The sequence below is a fragment of the Arachis hypogaea genome, chromosome 5, assembly GCF_003086295.3.
Source record: "Arachis hypogaea cultivar Tifrunner chromosome 5, arahy.Tifrunner.gnm2.J5K5, whole genome shotgun sequence".
Classification (NCBI taxonomy): Eukaryota; Viridiplantae; Streptophyta; class Magnoliopsida; order Fabales; family Fabaceae; genus Arachis; species Arachis hypogaea.
The window spans coordinates 80704479-80723856 of NC_092040.1; the positions used below are offsets into that span (position 1 = coordinate 80704479).

The 19378-nt window shown below is 38.7% G+C and overlaps 1 protein-coding gene across 1 annotated transcript; it reads right to left on the reverse strand.

Annotated features, from left to right (window-relative positions):
- Positions 1–3226: 3226 nt before the first annotated feature.
- LOC112803617 (uncharacterized) lies at positions 3227–6980 on the reverse strand. The gene is made up of 2 exons (XM_025847103.1): positions 4673–6980; positions 3227–3276 (listed from the first exon to the last, which is right to left on the reverse strand). The coding sequence occupies exons 1-2, from the start codon at positions 6978–6980 to the stop codon at positions 3227–3229; spliced, it is 2358 nt and encodes a 785-aa protein (XP_025702888.1).
- Between the last annotated feature and the right edge of the window lie 12398 nt (positions 6981–19378).

The following is a 19378-nucleotide window of genomic DNA, read 5'->3' on the forward strand; positions in this document are numbered from 1 at the left end:
CTATTTATCAAGAACTCTAATAATTCTTTTATTTTAGTCCAAATATATGTTGATGACATTATCTTTGGATCAGCAAATGAATCCCTTTGTACTGAATTTGGAAGGCTCATGACAAGCGAATTTGACATGAGTATGATGGGTGAACTTAATTTTTTCCTTGTGCTGCAAATAAAACAAACTGAAAACTGTATTTTCATTCATCAAGAAAAGTATGCCAAGGAATTAGTTAAGAAATTTGCTATGGAAAATGCCAAACCCATGGGAACTCCCATGCATCCTAATTCTAAATTAGATAAGGGAGAAACTGAGAAAGATGTTGATAAGACTAGGTATAGAGGGATGATCGGTTCTCTTATGTATCTAACTTCCTCTAGACCCGATATTGTGCAAAGTGTTGGATTGTGTTCTAGGTTCCAATCCAAACCTAAAGAGTCACATCTTTCTGCAGTTAAAAGGATCATTAGATATGTTCACAGCACATCCAATTTTGGTCTTTGGTATCCTAAGACTGATGATTTTTCTGCAGTTAGTTATTGTGATGCAGATTTTGTTGGTGATAGAGTTGACAGAAAGAGCACTTCTGGTTTATGCTGCTTCCTTGGAAAGTCCTTAAATGTTTGGTCAAGTAAGAAGCAACCAACAGTGGCCTTATCCACTGCAGAGGCTGAGTATATAGCTGCTTCTTCTTGTTGTTCTCAGCTTTTATGGTTAAAAACACAGCTTGCTGATTACAAGTTAAATGCTGAAAATATTCCCTTAATGTGTGATAATATGAGTGCCATGAATATTTCTAAAAATCCAGTTTTGCACTCTAGGACTAAGCATATTGAAGTGAAATTTCACTTAATAAGAGAACATGTCCAAAAAGGGGATATTAGCATTCAATTTGTTAAATCTGAGGAGCAATTAGCAGATATTTTTACAAAACCATTAGCTGAGGATAGATTCTGCATACTTAGGACTTGTCTAGGCATTTTGAGCTATGATTTTCTATTTGAAAAGTGCTGATATATTTGCTGGAGCTTTTTGTCTCATAAACAGGTATGAGACAATTCTGGGCAGATGATGAATGTTTCCTTCAAGACAGCGTGTTCTGGACTTGCTTAAAGAGAAACTCAATCTGGGCCAACTTCAAGACTCAGATCAAGAGTGGTCCAAATGTGTTTCATTAAATCCAAATCACTTCAAGGCCCAAACATGAATGTTACAATTTTTTGTGTGGCCTGTGTGTTTATTTTTTGTCCAAAAAGGATTTTCAGTGTGATTTGATTTTTAAAGTTTTTTTGAAAATTTAATATTTTAAATCAAATCAAATCTTTCTCTTATGATGTCATGTCTTTTCAAATCTTTTCAATTGATGATGCAGTTGCATGGTTTTGGAAACTTGCTTTTGGGTTCGGTTACCAACACTCCCTCTCTTCCCTCCATAACTTCTCCTCAACCCTTCGGTTTCTTCCCTCTCACACCACTATCTCTCTTCCATCAAAAGCATCAATTTAACCAAAATGAGGAAGAAAGTCATTGCCAAAAGAGCACCTCGTGAGAAAATCCATAAACTTCCAAGTTTTCCTAGGCCATCAACCCGTTCTCAAGACACCACCTTCACTCCCTCACCTTCTCCTCCTACCCTCCTCCTCGCTGTGACCCCATGGCTCGGACCAAGAACAATCCAAGGTATCCTGCTCCTGCCAAACCGACACCACCTTCGAAGGCAACGCCATCCAAACCAAGCTCCACAAAACCTAGTTCATCCAAGGGTAAGCGTCCTGCTGTTGAAGAACCTGTTCCTGAGACTGCAAAACCTAAGTCAAGGTCTGTTCCTGTGCGTTCACAAAGAGGTAACCCTCACCCTCTCAAATCTGTTAGCGAACCAGACATTGATCCCTTTGCTCACAAATCACACTTCATGACATCTCACTCAGACTATAACCCCCATCGTTTCAAATCTGCCATGAACCATGACTTTTATGAGGGAGTTATTCAGTACCGTCATCTATGTCCCTTTTTTCTTGCTGATTTACCTGATTTGAAAAAGAAAGGATTTCCTTTTGTTGAAAATCTAGAATTTTTAGACTGGAATCACCTTTTCAAAATCAAAAAACCAGTATATCCTAAGTTAGTAAAAGAATTTTATGCAAACATGACTTACCATGAAGGAAGTGTGCATTCTTATGTTAAGGGCAGAGACATTATCTTGAATAATGAGACAATCAGTGACTCTTTGAGGTACACTGATGTAGAGCCATGTGCTTATACATCTGTGAAGTGGGATGAAGGTGTTGGTATCTCTTACCATGATGCTCTTTCTCACATTTATGAACATGTTTCTTTAATTGATGGCATCACACCCACTCACAAAGCCCTAGGATATGAATGTGCTCAGTTGCATCGTATTATCAACCACATTTTAATTCCTCAAAGTGGTTCATATCAAAGGGTTTCTTACACGGACACACTTGTTTTGTATGCCCTAATCACTAAAACAGAAATCTCTTTTGCCTATTTGATGGCTAGATACATGTTTGATTCTGTTAGAAGTGTGAAGGATAAAGCACTACCTTATGACATGTTTTTGACTTGCATATTTGAGACTTTTGGTGTTGACTTGTCAAATGAGGCTTATGAAAATAAACATTCATACCTAAAAGGGGGTGGTTCAGTGAAACAGCAAAAAGGGCCAACTAGATCTGAGAGAGTGGTCTTAGATGATGATGATGAAGAGTACATACCAGATGACTCTCCTCCTCCTTCCACTGAGGGTACTTCCATTTCCACTGGGAAGAAATCAGCTCTGCTGAATGTAGTCAAAGATGTTGCTCAAGAGTTTGTCTCCCAGTCAAATCATTTGATTGCCATGAGTAAGGAACAAAGAAAGCTAGCTAGCAAGCATGAGAACTTCCTGAAGAAATCAAGAGATAGGGTGGCTGTGCTTATGAAATTCATTGATAACATGAATGAGGATGAAGATCAGGCCACTGAAGATGAAGAGGAAGCTGGATCAGAAGGGGATAATTCTGATGCCTAGAATTTGTCTCATGAAAACTGCTGCTGCTGCTCTCTTTTTGTCTCATGATTTTTATTTCTTTCGTTACTTTTGCACTGTTTCATTTTGGATGACTGTAATAACTTTTAATTTTACTGCACTTTTGACAGTTTATTTAGTTCTTTGTTATGTGCTCTAACTCTTTTCTGCAGGGTACAAGACTTCCTTTTGTTGGTCTTTTTCTCATCCGCCCTTGATGACAAAAGGGGGAGTAATAGGAGCAATAGCAATAGCTGTTTGATTATTTTTGTGAACTTTGTTTGATAGATATTGTGAACTGTTGTGAATGAGGCTGGAAACTTGCTTTATGATATGTTGCTATCTGACTCTGACCCTGATGTATTAAAATTTTTTGGCAATTTAAACTGTCACTGTTTGCTATACTTTTGGTTGGTACATAAGCATCTGTTTAATTCCATAAGAAGCATATGTAAACAGGAAAGAAGAGAAGAGCATCAATCCAGGGGGAGCAACATAAAAGCAAATCAAATGGAGTTTCTAAACCTTACTTCACTTCCTTTTGATTATTGCTTAAATCATGTTTGTCATCAAGGGGGAGATTGTTGAGTTAAGAAATTAACTAAATTAATTAGTGATGACAAACATTATTTTTGGGCAAAATAAATAATTAGTGTTGATCAATTTTAATGGCATATTACTAATTATTTATTTCATGTTGCAGGCCAAATTCATTTAAGCAGCCCAAATGGTATAAAGACAATATAGCAAGGCTGATGGGTAAAGCCCAAACAAAAGCAAAAGATAGAAGCCAAAGAAATCAGATGGGTCAAACGGGTTACATGAACCAAACCGATCCAAGCCCGAATTGATTTTCAAATCCCACCATATTGCTCCAACCAAAGCAACGTTCCCCTCCTCTCAAATCAAGTCAAATCAAACCTTCAGAAAAGTAAGAAAGAGAAAGAGCTTCTTCACCAAACAAAACACCAAAGAAGCAAAAGAGAGAAAGGTAAAGCTTGACACACAGAAATTAAATCAGAAAATCCAAACCAAATCAAGCTTAGGTTAAAGGTAATCCATCTCATTTTGCTTGCATCAAATCTTCTTCTCTTCTTCCCAACTCTCTGTTATATCGGAAAATGGCATTCAAGGGAAAGTGGTTCTCTGCCCTATTCTGTTTCACATCTAGGGTCACAAGTGATACTTGGGGACCAAGTAGTTTTTCTATGGCTAAGATCAAGCTGACCGTGAGAAGATTTCTATGGTTACTGCTTTGTGGCTTTCGGTCAAGATGAGGAAGTCAGAGGGAAAGTTTCTACTCTGATGATTAAGGAGAAAAAGTGAATCTGTGGTTGGTGAAGCTCAGGGGCGGAGCTAGGCTAACTATTTAGGGGGGCGGTGTTATAATTTATATTACTATTTCTATTGATAAAATTAAAATATATATATATATATATATATATATATATATATATATATAATCTCAATCAAAATAAGACAATAATATATAAAAATTACTACTTACAGTTTTGTATCATGAAAAGGCTATTCGACGTTTTTTTCTATTTTCAAAATCATCTATAATTGAATTTGTGTCAAAAATAGCTGCTAATTCTTTTTCTATATAGATGACCAAATTGTCTGCAAGAAATTCATCAGCCATCTTACTTCGGAGTCTTGTCTTAACAATTTTCATTGCTGAAAAAGCTCTTTCTGTTGTTGCTGTAGACACTGGTAGAGTCAAAACAAGACGTATTAATCTATCAACCATGTGATAAGTTCTTGATTTTCCCGTTTCTTGCAACCTGTTGCACAATTCAGAAAGTGTACCAATGCCTTTCAAATGATTTGGTATATCATGCTGATAATGTTGCAACTGAGATTTCAAAATATTTAGCTCATTAGAAGGAAAGTCAAGGGGATAAAACTTCTCTGCTAACTTGCTGATTTCTTCAATATTGAATGATTTGAAATTGTCCTTAGGATCCAAAGCACAACTCAAAGTCAAAAGCTCTATTGTTTGCTCATTAAATCTACTATTCAACTCTTGTATTTGAGAGTTAATTGTTGCCAAGAATACATCTATTCGATAATGATGCTCAACTGTCACACTTGGTTGACGAGATCGACCTCTTCCAAAAACATATTGTGCACTCATATTAGGGACTTCAATTTCATGTTTTTCACAAAAATCTTTAACATTTGCAAAAAAATTGCACCATCCACCATCTCTTAATTGTTGAAGAAGTAACTTTGATGTAGAAACAATATGCATTGCATTAAGAATATCTTGAGATTGTTGTTGCAGTGCTTGGCAAAGGACATTAGTGATTCCCATAATCTCTTTCATCAAGTGCAAAGTGAAAACAAATTCAAATGACAATAATATTTTACTAACACCATAAGCCTCACCTCTTTGTGCATAAGTTGTCCCGTCTTCAATGATATTATTGAGAACAATATTGGTAGCAGTAAACATTTTTACCAAACTGCAAATAGAATTAAAGTGAGAGCTCCATCGAGTATCCCCAGCTCTTTGTAAAGTGCTTATTTGATTCGCACCTTTGCCTGTTTCTAATTCATTTTGAGCAACCAAGTTTGCATTTTCAATTGCTTGAGCTTCTTGTAATTGATCATGTCGTTTTGAAGAAGCACTAACAATAGTGACAATAGAGTTTAATTGAGTAAAAAATTCATGAATTTGAAGTACCTCTCTTGAAGCTGCCACCAATGCTAATTGTAACCTATGAGCAAAACAATGCACATAGTATGCTTGTGGAGAATCTTTAAGAAACAAAGCTTGCAAACCATTCCACTCACCCCGCATGTTGCTAGCACCATCATACCCTTGACCCCTAATATTTTCAACTTGGAGATTATAATGAGAAAGGACAGAAATCAATTCTTTCTTTAAAGTTGTTGCACAAGTATCAGTGACATGCACAAGATCAAAAAATCTCTCTTTAACAAAACCATCTAGAGTAACAAATCTCAAAACAATGGCCATTTGCTCCTTTTTAGATTCATCTCTAGCTTCATCAACAATAATACAAAATTTGGCATCTCCAATCTCTTCTCTAATTGAATTTCTCACCTTAGTAGCAAGAATATGTAGAATTTCTTTTTGGACATCATTTGAAGTATACTTAGCATTTTTTGGAGCATTTTCCAAAACATTCTGTTTCACTCTTTCATTGTAAGATCCCAAAAATTTTAACATTTCCAAAAAGTTACCTCTGTTGCTTGAACTTTGGCTTTCATCATGTCCTCTGTATGCACAACCTTGAAATGTCAACCATCTAATGCAATCTATAGATGCTCCTAGTCGAATTCGATTCTTTTCAATCTCTTCTGATGTTTGCTTATGAAGAAGTCTGTCAATATGTTGTGATTGTTTCATCAAATCATCACATGATTTCAGCGCCTTATGATGGAATGAGTTAGGACCTTTGCCAATGTGATTCAAAAGAGCACATTCTTTTCCACTATTTACTTTCTTCCAATTCCTGAAACCATTCTCAATAAAAGCATTTGAACCCGTATTGATTGAAGGTTCCTTAGCAAAAAGAAAGCACGGAAAACAATATATAGCATCATCTTCTATAGAATATTCTAACCAAGATGGGAACAATTTAAACCATGAAGCTTGAAAGCGACGATGACTTTTATCACCAGAAAATGGATAATTATCAAGAATTGGCTGATTTGGCCCAACTTTAATATAAGCCTGACGGATTTCATCTCTTTTATTTGGAGGAAACTTCCAAATCATTGGTCGCATTCCAGGATCTATTTCCAAACGAAAAACATCCAGTTGATTTGGAAGAAGTCGTGGACGCTTTGAGCTATTCAATGAAGAACTTGAAGTAATGAAATTTGATGACCCCTCAAGTATTAGAGTAGTAATAGTAGAAGCATCTTCATTCTCTTGATCTTTTCTTTTAAAAAATGTATCAATGGTTTTGAACTTACTCATAATTCAAATGGCCAAATAAGTTCCTATAATTTAAAATATATTTAGCAAAAAGTATAAATTACAGTCTAAATCTTTATAAAATATAAAAATTATATTTCAATTTAAAATAAAATATTAAAATTCAGAACAATAATACTAACATCTTAGTATAAATAATATAAAATTGTAATTAAATAGTTAACTAATAAAAAAAACTAAATATACAAACTAACATATAATAACATAAACTTAATTAACAAATAATAATAAATTAACTAATTAAGTAAATAACTAAATATATAAAAAAGAATAAAAATAGAACCTTTTTTGAGAAAGAGGAGTGAAAAATCACTTGTTAAACTACTCTTTTTTTTAATCTGCAAAAAACAAAAAAAAGAGTTAAAAACGTAAAATTGTAAAAGATAAGAAGATTAAAGAGATAAAGAAGAAGAAGAATAGAAAAAATTGTTACCTAAATTTTTTGAAAGCCAAGGTGGGAAGAGGGGGAGAGGAAGAGACCGGTTGTATGTTGAAAAATAGAAAAAGGGGATTGGGGAACTGATTAGTGATTATACGTTGGGAAATAAAAAAAGATAAGGATTGGAAAATAGAAAAGGGATAGGGAATGGGCAGATGGGCTATTGGGCTGGGTTTTGTAGAAATTAAAAGTGAGAGGGGGAGGGGATTGGAAAAGATAAAACAAAAAGAGAGGGGGCTGAGAAATAAAAAAAGGGGGATCAGACTTTTTTTTTTTTGGAATAAAAGCTAAAATTTTGGGGGGGGGGGGGGCCATTGCCCCCCTTTGTTTATACCTACCTGCGCCCCTGGTGAAGCTCAAGGCTCAAGATGTTGACCTTGGAAGAAGGACCCAGCAACATGCAAGGAGTTAAAAGAAGTTTTTCTGTTCATACAGAAGTAAGGAGAGATAACTAGTGAACTTGAGGTGTTTGTTCTGAGAGAGCTCTTTGAAGAAGTTCAACTAACTGGACAGTGTAACCTATTCAAAGGTGCATTCCGCCAGTATGAAGAATGATGAGCGGATAATTTGTACGCTTTTTGGCATTGTTTTTAGTATGCTTTTAGTATGATCTAGTTAGTTTTTAGTGTATTTTTTATTAGTTTTTAGTTAAAATTCACTTTTCTGGGTTTTACTATGAGTTTGTGTGTTTTTCTGTGATTTCAGGTATTTTCTGGCTGAAATTGAGGGTCCTGAGCAAAAATCTGATTCAGAGGCTGAAAAGGACTGCAGATGCTGTTGGATTCTGACCTCCCTGCACTCGAAGTGGATTTTCTAGATGTACAGAAGCCCAATTGGCGCGCTCTCAACGGCGTTGGAAAATAGACATCCTGGGCTTTCCAGCAATATATAATAGTTCATACTTTGCCCGAGATTTGATGGCCCAAACCGGCGTTGCAAATCAGCTTCAGAATTCCCAGCGTTTAACGCTGGAACTGGCATGAAAATTGGAGTTAAACGCCCAAACTGGCATTAGAGCTGGCGTTTAACTCCAGAAAAAGTCTCTACACATGAAAGCTTCAATGCTCAGCCCAAGCACACATTAAGTGGACCCAGAAGTGGATTTTTACGTTATTTACTCATTTCTGTATACCCTAGGTTACTAGTTCACTATTAATAGGATCTTTTGACATTGTATCTGGACCTCATGACACTTTACACGTTTCTTTGTGTACCTTCCACGGCATGAGTCTCTAAACCCCATGGTTGGGGGTGAGGAGCTCTGCTGTGTCTTGATGGATTAATGCAATTACTATTGTTTTTCATTCAATCATGCTTGCTTCCATTCTAAGATATTACTTGTTCTCAAACCGGATGAATGTGATGATCCGTGACACTCATCATCATTCTCAACTATGAACGTGTGCCTGACAACCACCTCCGTTCTACCTTAGATTAAGTAGATATCTCTTGGATTCTTTAATCAGAATCTTCGTGGTATAAGCTAGAACTGATGGCGGCATTCAAGAGAATCCGGAAGGTCTAAACCTTGTCTGTGGTATTCTGAGTAGGATTCAATGATTGAATGACTGTGACGAGCTTCAAACTCCTGAGGGCTGGGCGTTAGTGACAGACGCAAAAGAATCACTGGATTCTATTCCAACCTAATTGAGAACCGACAGATGGATAGCCGTGCCGTGACAGGGTGCGTTGAACATTTCCACTGAGAGGATGGGAGGTAGCCACTGACAACGGTGAAACCCTTGCATACAGCTTGCCATGGAAGGAGCCTAGCGTGCTTGAAGAGGAAGACAGTAGGAAAGCAGAGATTCAGAAGATAGAGCATCTCCAAAACCTCAACCCATTCTCTATTACTGCAAAACAAGTACTTATTTCATGTTCTTTTGCTTTTCACAATCAATCCTGATAATTTCTGATATCCTGACTAAGAGTTACAAGATAACCATAGCTGCTTCAAACCAACAATCTCCGTGGGATCGACCCTTACTCACGTAAGGTATTACTTGGACGACCCAGTACACTTGCTGGTTAGTTGTGCGGGATTGCAAAAGTGTGATTGCAATTTCGTGCACCAAGTTTTTGGCGCCGTTGTCGGGGATTGTTTGAGTTTGGACAACTGACGGCTTATCTTGTTGCTTAGATTAGGACTGTTTTATTTTTGTTGGTTTAGAGTCTTTTAGTTGAGTCTAGTTTCATATTTTAAGTTTGGTGTCAATTGCGTGCTTTTGCTTTTCTTTTAATTTTCGAATTTGCATGTCCTTAGTCCCTTTTTGGTCCTTAAAAATTCTAAGTTTGGTGTCCTTTTTGTGTTTTTCCCTTAAAAATTCTCGAAAATTAGTGTTTGATTTTCTGAAAATTTTAAGTTTGGTGTCATCTTGTTGTTTTTTTTTCTTTCTCCTCATTTCAAAAATCAAATCTTTTTCAAAATAATTTTCAATCATATCTTTTCAATTGCTAATTTCAAAATCTTTTTAATTGACTAATTGATTCAGTTTTCAATTTGCTTTGATCTTATTTTCTTTTAGTTTTCGAAATTTGATTTTTATTTTCCATTTATTTTATTTTATTATTTTCGGTCAAAAAAAATATTCTAGCAATCCATATCATTTCCCTTTATCCATCATGGACCTAAGTGGAATTGAACAGTCCAGAAGGACTCTAGGGTCATATGCTAACCCCATTACAGCTGCATATGGGAGTAGCATCTGTACACCTCCCATCAAAGCAAGCAGCTTTGAGCTAAATCCTCAACTCATTATCATAGTGCAGCAAAATTGCCAGTATTACGGTCTTCCACAGGAAGAACCTACTGAGTTTCTGGCACAGTTCTTACAAATTGCTGACACAATATGTGATAAAGAGGTGGATCAGGATGTCTACAGACTATTACTGTTTCCATTTGCTGTAAAAGATCAAGCTAAGAAGTGGTTGAATAACCAACCTACAGCAAGCATAAAGACATGGAAACAGTTATCAGACAAATTCCTGAATCACTTTTACCCTCCAAAGAGGATGACACAGCTAAGGCTGGACATCCAAGGCTTTAAACAAGAGGATAATGAATCCCTTTATAATGCCTGGGAGAGGTATAGAGGTATGCTAAGAAAATGCCCCTCTGAAATGTTTTCAGAGTGGGTACAGTTAGACATCTTCTACTATGGGCTTACAGAAAAAGCTCAGATGTCTTTAGACCACTCAGCTGGTGGATCTATACACATGAGGAAGACGATTGAAGAGGCTCAAGAGCTTATAGACACTGTTGCTAGAAACCAATATTTGTATTCTAGCAATGAGTTCTCTCCAAAAGAGGAAGTCATGACATTAGCCACTGATCCTAATCCTCAAGAACAGATGATTGAGCTTAATCAACAATTACACCTGATGACAAAACAGTTAGCAGAATTTAAAGAGATGCTCCATGAAACTAAAATTGCTAACAAGAACATAGAACTGCAGTTGAATCAAGCAAAACAACAGATATCTAAACAGATAACAGAAGAATGTCAAGCAGTCCAACTGAGGAGTGGGAAGACATTGAATAACACTGCTCAGAGTAGCAAAAAGCCAAATAAGGAACAATTGACAGAGGATAACCAAACCACTGTCCAAAATCTCTCTGAGGACAGTAAGAGCCCAGAGAGGAATACTTTTGGCGTTCAAACGCCAGAAAGGGGAGGAAAGCTGGCGTTAAACGCCCATTCCTTGCCCAGTTCTGGCGTTCAAACTCCAGAAAAGGGAGAGAAGTTGGCGTTAAACGCCCAACCTTCACCCAATCCTGGCGTTCAGACGCTAAGGGAGGATCAGACACCTGAGAGTGCTGACAGTAATCCCTCTAAAAAGGCTTCTTCAACCACTTCTGTAAGGAATAAACCTGCAGCAACTAAGGTTGAAGAATATAAAGCCAAGATGCCTTATCCTCAGAAACTCCGCCAAGCGGAACAGGATAAGCAATTTGCCCGCTTTGCAGACTATCTAAGGACTCTTGAAATAAAGATTCCGTTTGCAGAGGCACTTGAGCAAATACCTTCTTATGCTAAGTTCATGAAAGAGATCCTAAGTCATAAGAAAGATTGGAGAGAAACTGAAAAAGTATTTCTCACTGAAGAATGCAGTGCAGTCATTCTAAAAAGCTTACCAGAAAAGCTTCAAGATCCAGGAAGCTTTATGATACCATGCACATTAGAAGGAGCCTGCACCAAGACAGCCCTGTGTGATCTTGGAGCAAGTATCAATCTAATACCTGCATCCACTATCAGAAAGCTTGGGTTGACTGAAGAAGTCAAACCAACCCGGATATGCCTCCAACTTGCTGATGGCTCCATTAAATATCCATCAGGCATAATAGAGGACATGATTGTCAAGGTTGGGCCATTCACCTTTCCAACTGACTTTGTGGTGCTGGAAATGGAGGAGCACAAGAGTGCAACTCTCATTCTAGGAAGACCTTTCCTAGCAACTGGACGAACCCTCATTGATGTACAAAAAGGGGAAGTAACCCTGAGAGTTAATGAGGATGAGTTCAATTTGAATGCTGTAAAAGCTATGCAGCATCCAGACACACCAAATGACTGCATGGGCGCTGACATTATTGACTCTCTGGTGGAAGAGATCAATATGACTGAAAGTCTAGAATCAGAGCTTGAGGACATCTTCAAGGATGCTCAGCCTGATCAAGAAGAACCAGAGGAGAAAAAGGAATTTTCGAAAATTCCTCAGGAGGAGGATAAGCCTCCGAAACCTGAACTCAAACCACTACCACCATCCCTGAAGTATGCATTTCTGGGAGAGGGTGACACTTTTCCAGTGATTATAAGCTCTGCTTTAAATCCACAGGAAAAGGAAGCACTGATTCAAGTGCTATGGACACACAAGACAGCTCTTGGGTGGTCCATAAGTGATCTTAAGGGCATTAGCCCAGCTAGATGCATGCACAAGATCCTGTTGGAGGATAATGCCAAACCAGTAGTCCAACCACAGAGGAGGCTAAATCCAGCCATGAAGGAGGTGGTGCAGAAAGAGGTCACTAAATTACTAGAGGCTGGGATTATTTATCCTATTTCTGATAGCCCCTGGGTGAGCCCTGTCCAAGTTGTCCCCAAAAAGGGAGGCATGACAGTGGTTCATAAGGAAAAAAATGAACTGGTTCCTACAAGAACAGTCACAGGGTGGCGTATGTGTATTGACTACAGAAGGCTCAATACAGCCACCAGAAAGGATCATTTTCCTTTACCATTCATAGACCAAATACTAGAAAGACTAGCTGGTCATGATTATTACTATTTTTTGGATGGCTATTCAGGTTACAACCAAATTGCAGTAGATCCTCAGGACCAAGAGAAAACAGCATTTACTTGCCCTTCTGGCATGTTTGCCTACAGGAGGATGCCTTTTGGTCTGTGTAATGCTCCTGCAACCTTTCAGAGATGCATGTTATCCATCTTCTCTGATATGGTGGAGAAATTCCTGGAAGTCTTCATGGATGACTTCTCAGTATATGGAGACTCATTCAGCTCCTGTCTTGACCACCTAGCACGTGTCCTGAAAAGGTGCCAAGAGACTAACCTGGTTTTAAACTGGGAGAAATGTCACTTTATGGTGACTGAGGAAATTGTCCTTGGGCACAAAATTTCAAGCAGGGGAATAGAGGTGGATAAGGCAAAGGTAGAGGTAATTGAAAAATTACCACCACCTGCCAATGTTAAGGCAATCAGAAGCTTTCTGGGGCATGCAGGATTCTATAGAAGGTTTATAAAGGATTTTTCGAAAATTGCAAAACCTTTGAGCAACCTGCTAGCTGCTGACACACCATTTGTGTTTGACACACAGTGTCTGCAGGCATTTGAGACCCTGAAAGCCAAGCTGGTCACAGCACCAGTCATCTCTGCACCAGACTGGACATTGCCATTTGAACTAATGTGTGATGCCAGTAACCATGCCATTGGTGCAGTGTTGGGACAGAGGCATAACAGGCTTCTGCACGTCATTTATTATGCCAGCCGTGTTCTAAATGATGCACAGAAGAATTACACAACCACAGAAAAAGAGTTACTTGCAGTGGTCTATGCCATTGGCAAGTTTAGATCCTATCTAGTGGGATCCAAAGTGATTGTGTACACTAACCATGCTGCTCTTAAATACTTACTCACAAAGCAGGATTCAAAACCCAGGCTTATACGATGGGTGTTGCTTCTGCAAGAGTTTGATATAGAAATAAGAGACAGAAAAGGGACAGAGAACCAAGTAGCTGATCATCTGTCCCGAATAGAACCAGTAGCTGGGGCGTCCCTCCCTTCTACTGAGATCTCTGAGACTTTCCCAGATGAGCAACTCTTTGCCATTCAGGAAGCTCCATGGTTTGCAGATATTGCAAATTATAAAGCTGTGAGGTTCATACCCCAGGAGTACAGCAGAGTGCAAAGAAAGAAATTAATTTCAGATGCCAAGTACTACCTATGGGATGAGCCGTATCTCTTTAAGAGATGTGCAGACGGAATGATCCGCAGATGTGTACCCAGAGAAGAAGCACAAAGGATCCTATGGCACTGCCATGGATCACAGTATGGAGGACACTTTGGAAGTGAGCGAACAGCCACTAAAGTCCTCCAATGTGGCTTCTACTGGCCTACTCTCTATAGAGATGCCCGAGAGTTTGTGCGTAACTGTGACAGTTGCCAAAGAGCTGGTAACTTGCCTCACGGATATGCCATGCCTCAACAAGGGATATTAGAGATTGAATTGTTTGACGTATGGGGGATTGACTTTATGGGTCCATTCCCACCATCATACTCAAACACTTACATTCTGGTGGCAGTGGACTATGTATCTAAGTGGGTAGAAGCAATCGCTACACCCACTAATGATACTAAGACCGTGCTGAAATTCCTCCAGAAACACATCTTCAACAGATTTGGTGTTCCCAGAGTCATAATCAGTGATGGGGGCACTCATTTCTGCAATAAACAGCTGTACTCTGCTATGGTCAGATATGGAATTAGCCACAAAGTGGCTACCCCGTATCATCCACAGACAAATGGGCAAGCTGAAGTCTCTAACAGAGAGCTAAAAAGAATCCTAGAACGGACTGTGATGGCCCGAAGAAAGGATTGGGCAAGGAGCTTGGATGATGCTCTGTGGGCATACAGAACAGCATTTAAGACCCCAATAGGAACCTCACCATACCAGCTTGTGTATGGGAAGGCCTGTCATTTGCCCGTGGAACTGGAACATAAAGCCTACTGGGCAACCAGATTCCTAAACCTGGATGCTAAGTTAGCTGGTGAGAAGAGATTACTCCAGCTAAATGAGCTAGATGAATTTAGACTCAGTGCCTTTGAAAATGCAAAAATTTATAAGGAAAAGGCAAAGAAGTGGCATGACAAGAAGTTGTCATCCAGAGTCTTTGAGCCAGGACAAAAGGTTCTGCTCTTCAACTCTAGGCTCAAATTGTTCCCAGGAAAACTTAAATCCCGGTGGAGGGGTCCGTATGTGATTACAGGAGTGTCACCATATGGATATGTTGAGCTTCAAAATATAGATTCTGACAAAAAGTTCATTGTTAATGGACAGAGGATCAAGCATTATCTTGAAAGCAATTTTGAGCAGGAATGCTCAAAACTGAGGCTGGAATGATCCTCAGTAAAAGTCCAGCTAAAGACAATAAAGAAGCGCTTGCTGGGAGGCAACCCAGTCATTAGCAGGTTATATGTTTTATTTCTACAGAGGCAATTATCAAAATTTAAGGAATTCACAGAGTTACAGAAGGATTCAGTGCAAAAAGCAGAGAAGAGGAGCTTACTGGCGAAAAAACGCCAGTAAGGGGTACTGTGGGCGTTAAACGCCAGAATGGGCACCATTCTGGGCGTTTAACGCCAGTAAGGGTGCCAATTTGGGCGTTAAACGCCAGAATGGGCACCATTCTGGGCGTTTAACGCCAGGTGTGCAGCATCCTGGGCGTTTAACAAAACGCCCAGTGACAAAGGGGACTCTGGCGTTTAACGCCAGCCAGGTTACCTGGCTGGGCGTTAAACGCCCATAATGGCTAGCAAATGGGCGTTAAACGCCAGAATGGATGCCATTCTGGGCGTTTAACGCCAGAAAGGTGGGGGACAGAGATTTTGCTTTCTGATTAAATTTTTTGCAAACTTTCTTTTTTTTGAACCATACTTTTCTACACAAACACATTTCAAACTTTCATCATTCATCTTCAAATCTTCAAAAATCAAAATCATTCTTCAAATCTCTCTAAAATCCTTCCCAAATCTTGTTCAAAAACTCAACTTTCTCTCAATTTCTTTCCATATCTTCTCAAATCTCCTTCCAAATTTTCGAAATCTCTCCTCCCCCCTTATAAAAACACGTTCGGCCTCCTTGTTCCCCCACACCATTCGAATTTGCTCTTCTCTTCTCTCTCTTCTTTCCTTTCTTTTGCTTGAGGACAAGCAATCCTCTAAGTTTGGTGTGCTTTTCCGTGATCACTAAGCCAAGATTCATCAAGATCATGGCTCCTAAGGGAAAACAAACCAATTTAAGAGGAAAGAAAGAGAATAATCCAAAGAATCTTTGGAATCAAGAGAAGTTCTTAACCAAAGAACATGAAGACCATTATCACAAAATAATGGGTCTGAGGTCAGTGATCCCGGAAGTTAAATTTGATCTGAAAGAAGATGAATATCCGGGGATCCAAGAGCAAATTCGATACAGAGGATGGAAAGTTCTAACCAATCCTGAGATAAAGGTTGGAAGAAATATGGTTCAGGAATTCTACTCAAATCTGTGGCTGACAGATAAGCAGAGAATGACTGGAACTGCTTTCCATACTTATAGAACCATGGTCAGAGGGAAAGTTATCTACTTCCATCTGGACAAAATAAGAGAAATCTTCAAATTGCCTCAACTGCAAGATGATCCTGAATCCTTTAATAGGAGAATGGTGAGAGCAGATAAAGGGTTGGATCAAGTTCTAGAGGACATATGCCTCCCTGGAACTAAGTGGATAACCAATTCAAAGGGTGTCCCAAACCAACTCAAGAGGGGAGACCTCAAACCAATTGCAAGAGGTTGGCTAGACTTTATTGGGCATTCCATATTACCCACTAGCAACCGTTCTGAGGTCACTATCAAGAGAGCAGTGATGATTCATTGCATTATGCTTGGAAAAGAAGTGGAGGTTCATCATCTGATTGCTTGTGAGATCTACACAATTGCAAATAAGAATTCCACTGAGGCCAAACTGGCTTACCCAAGCTTGATCTCCTTGCTCTGTAAAGAGGCTGGGGTAAAGATGGGAGTAGATGAATTCATACCCATTGAACATCCAATCACCAAGAAGTCAATAGAAGGACAAATGCAAGACAACTCCATCAAAAGGAGGGCGCAGGAGTTCCTCCCTGAATTTCCTGAAATTGGCTACTGGGCCAGCCTAGAAGCATCTATCACCAAGTTGCAAGAAACTATGGAGCAACTTAAGGAAGAACAGTAGAATCAGAACTACATGCTCTGCAAATTACTGAAGGAACAAGAGAAGCAGGGGCGTGAACTTCAAGAACTGAAACGCCAAAAATTCTCCCCTCAATTTGAGGGAGCATCCACTTCTCAAAATCAAGGTTGTTGAGTCCTAACTTTGTGAAAACCTCTATCATTAGGAGCCTATTTAAATTTTTTGTTTTCTATTTTTTTTAGTCTCATCTTATATCTATTTTTGAGTCTTGTTCTTAATTCATAATTAATAAAATTTAAAATTCATGTCTTAAAGCTATGAATGTCCTATGAATCCATCACCTCTCTTAAATGAAAAATGCTTTAATCACAAAAGAACAAGAAGTACAGGATTTCGAATTTATCTTTAAAACTAGTTGAATTAGTTTGATGTGGTGACAATACTTTTTGTTTTCCGAATGAATGCTTAAACAGTGCATATGTCTTTTGAATTTGTTGTTTTGAGAATGTTAAAATTGTTGGCTCTTGAAAGAATGAGGAAAAAGAGAACTGTTATTGAGTATCTGAAAAATCATCAAATTGATTCTTGAAGCAAGAAAAAGCAGTGAATTAAAAAAAAACGAAAAAAAAAAGAAGAAGAAGAAAGAAAGAAAGAAAAAAAAGAGAAAGAAACAAAGTTGTGATCCAAGGCAAAAAGAGTGTGCTTAAGAACCCTGGACACCTCTAATTGGGGACTCTAGCAAAGCTAAGTCACAATCTGAAAAGGTTCACCCAATTATGTGTCTGTGGCATGTATGTATCCGGTGGTAATACTGGAAGACAGAGTGCTTTGGGCCACAGCCAAGACTCATACAATAGCTATGTTCAAGAATCATCATACTTAACTAGGAGAATCAATAACACTATCTGAGTTCTGAGTTCCTATAGATGCCAATCATTCAGAACTTCAAAGGATAAAGTGAGATGCCAAAACTGTTCGGAAGCAAAAAGCTACTAGTCCCACTCATCTAATTGGAGCTAAGTTTCTTTGATATTTTGGAGTCTATAGTATGTTCTCTTCTTTCTATCCTATTTTGATTTTCAGTTGCTTAGGGACAAGCAACAATTTAAGTTTGGTGTTGTGATGAGCGGATAATTTGTACGCTTTTTGGCATTGTTTTTAGTATGCTTTTAGTATGATCTAGTTACTTTTTAGTATATTTTTTATTAGTTTTTAGTTAAAATTCACTTTTCTGGGTTTTACTATGAGTTTGTGTGTTTTTCTGTGATTTCAGGTATTTTCTGGCTGAAATTGAGGGTCCTGAGAAAAAATCTGATTCAGAGGCTGAAAAGGACTGCAGATGCTGTTGGATTCTGACCTCCCTGCACTCGAAGTGGATTTTCTGGAGCTAAAGAAATCCAATTGGCGCGTTCTCAACGGCGTTGGAAAGTAGACATCCTGGGCTTTCCAGCAATATATAATAGTTCATACTTTGCCCGAGATTTGATGGCCCAAACCGGCGTTGCAAATCAGCTTCAGAATTCCCAGCGTTTAACGCTGGAACTGGCATGAAAATTGGAGTTAAACGCCCAAACTGGCATAAGAGCTGGCGTTTAACTCCAGAAAAAGTCTCTACACATGAAAGCTTCAAAGCTCAGCCCAAGCACACACTAAGTGGACCCAGAAGTGGATTTTTACGTCATTTACTCATTTCTGTATACCCTAGGTTACTAGTTCACTATTAATAGGATCTTTTGACATTGTATCTGGACCTCATGACACTTTACACGTTTCTTTGTGTACCTTCCATGGCATGAGTCTCTAAACCCCATGGTTGGGGGTGAGGAGCTCTGCTGTGTCTTGATGGATTAATGCAATTACTACTGTTTTTCATTCAATCATGCTTGCTTCCATTCTAAGATATTACTTGTTCTCAAACCGAATGAATGTGATGATCCGTGACACTCATCATCATTCTCAACTATGAACATGTGCCTGACAATCACCTCCGTTCTACCTTAGATTAAGTAGATATCTCTTGGATTCTTTAATCAGAATCTTCGTGGTATAAGCTAGAACTGATGGCGGCATTCAAGAGAATCCGGAAGGTCTAAACCTTGTCTGTGGTATTCTGAGTAGGATTCAATGATTGAATGACTGTGACGAGCTTCAAACTCCTGAGGGCTGGGCGTTAGTGACAGACGCAAAAGAATCACTGGATTCTATTCCAACCTAATTGAGAACCGACAGATGGATAGCCGTGCCGTGACAGGGTGCGTTGAACATTTCCACTGAGAGGATGGGAGGTAGCCACTGACAACGGTGAAACCCTTGCATACAGCTTGCCATGGAAGGAGCCTAGCGTGCTTGAAGAGGAAGACAGTAGGAAAGCAGAGATTCAGAAGATAGAGCATCTCCAAAACCTCAACCCATTCTCTATTACTGCAAAACAAGTACTTATTTCATGTTCTTTTGCTTTTCACAATCAATCCTGATAATTTCTGATATCCTGACTAAGAGTTACAA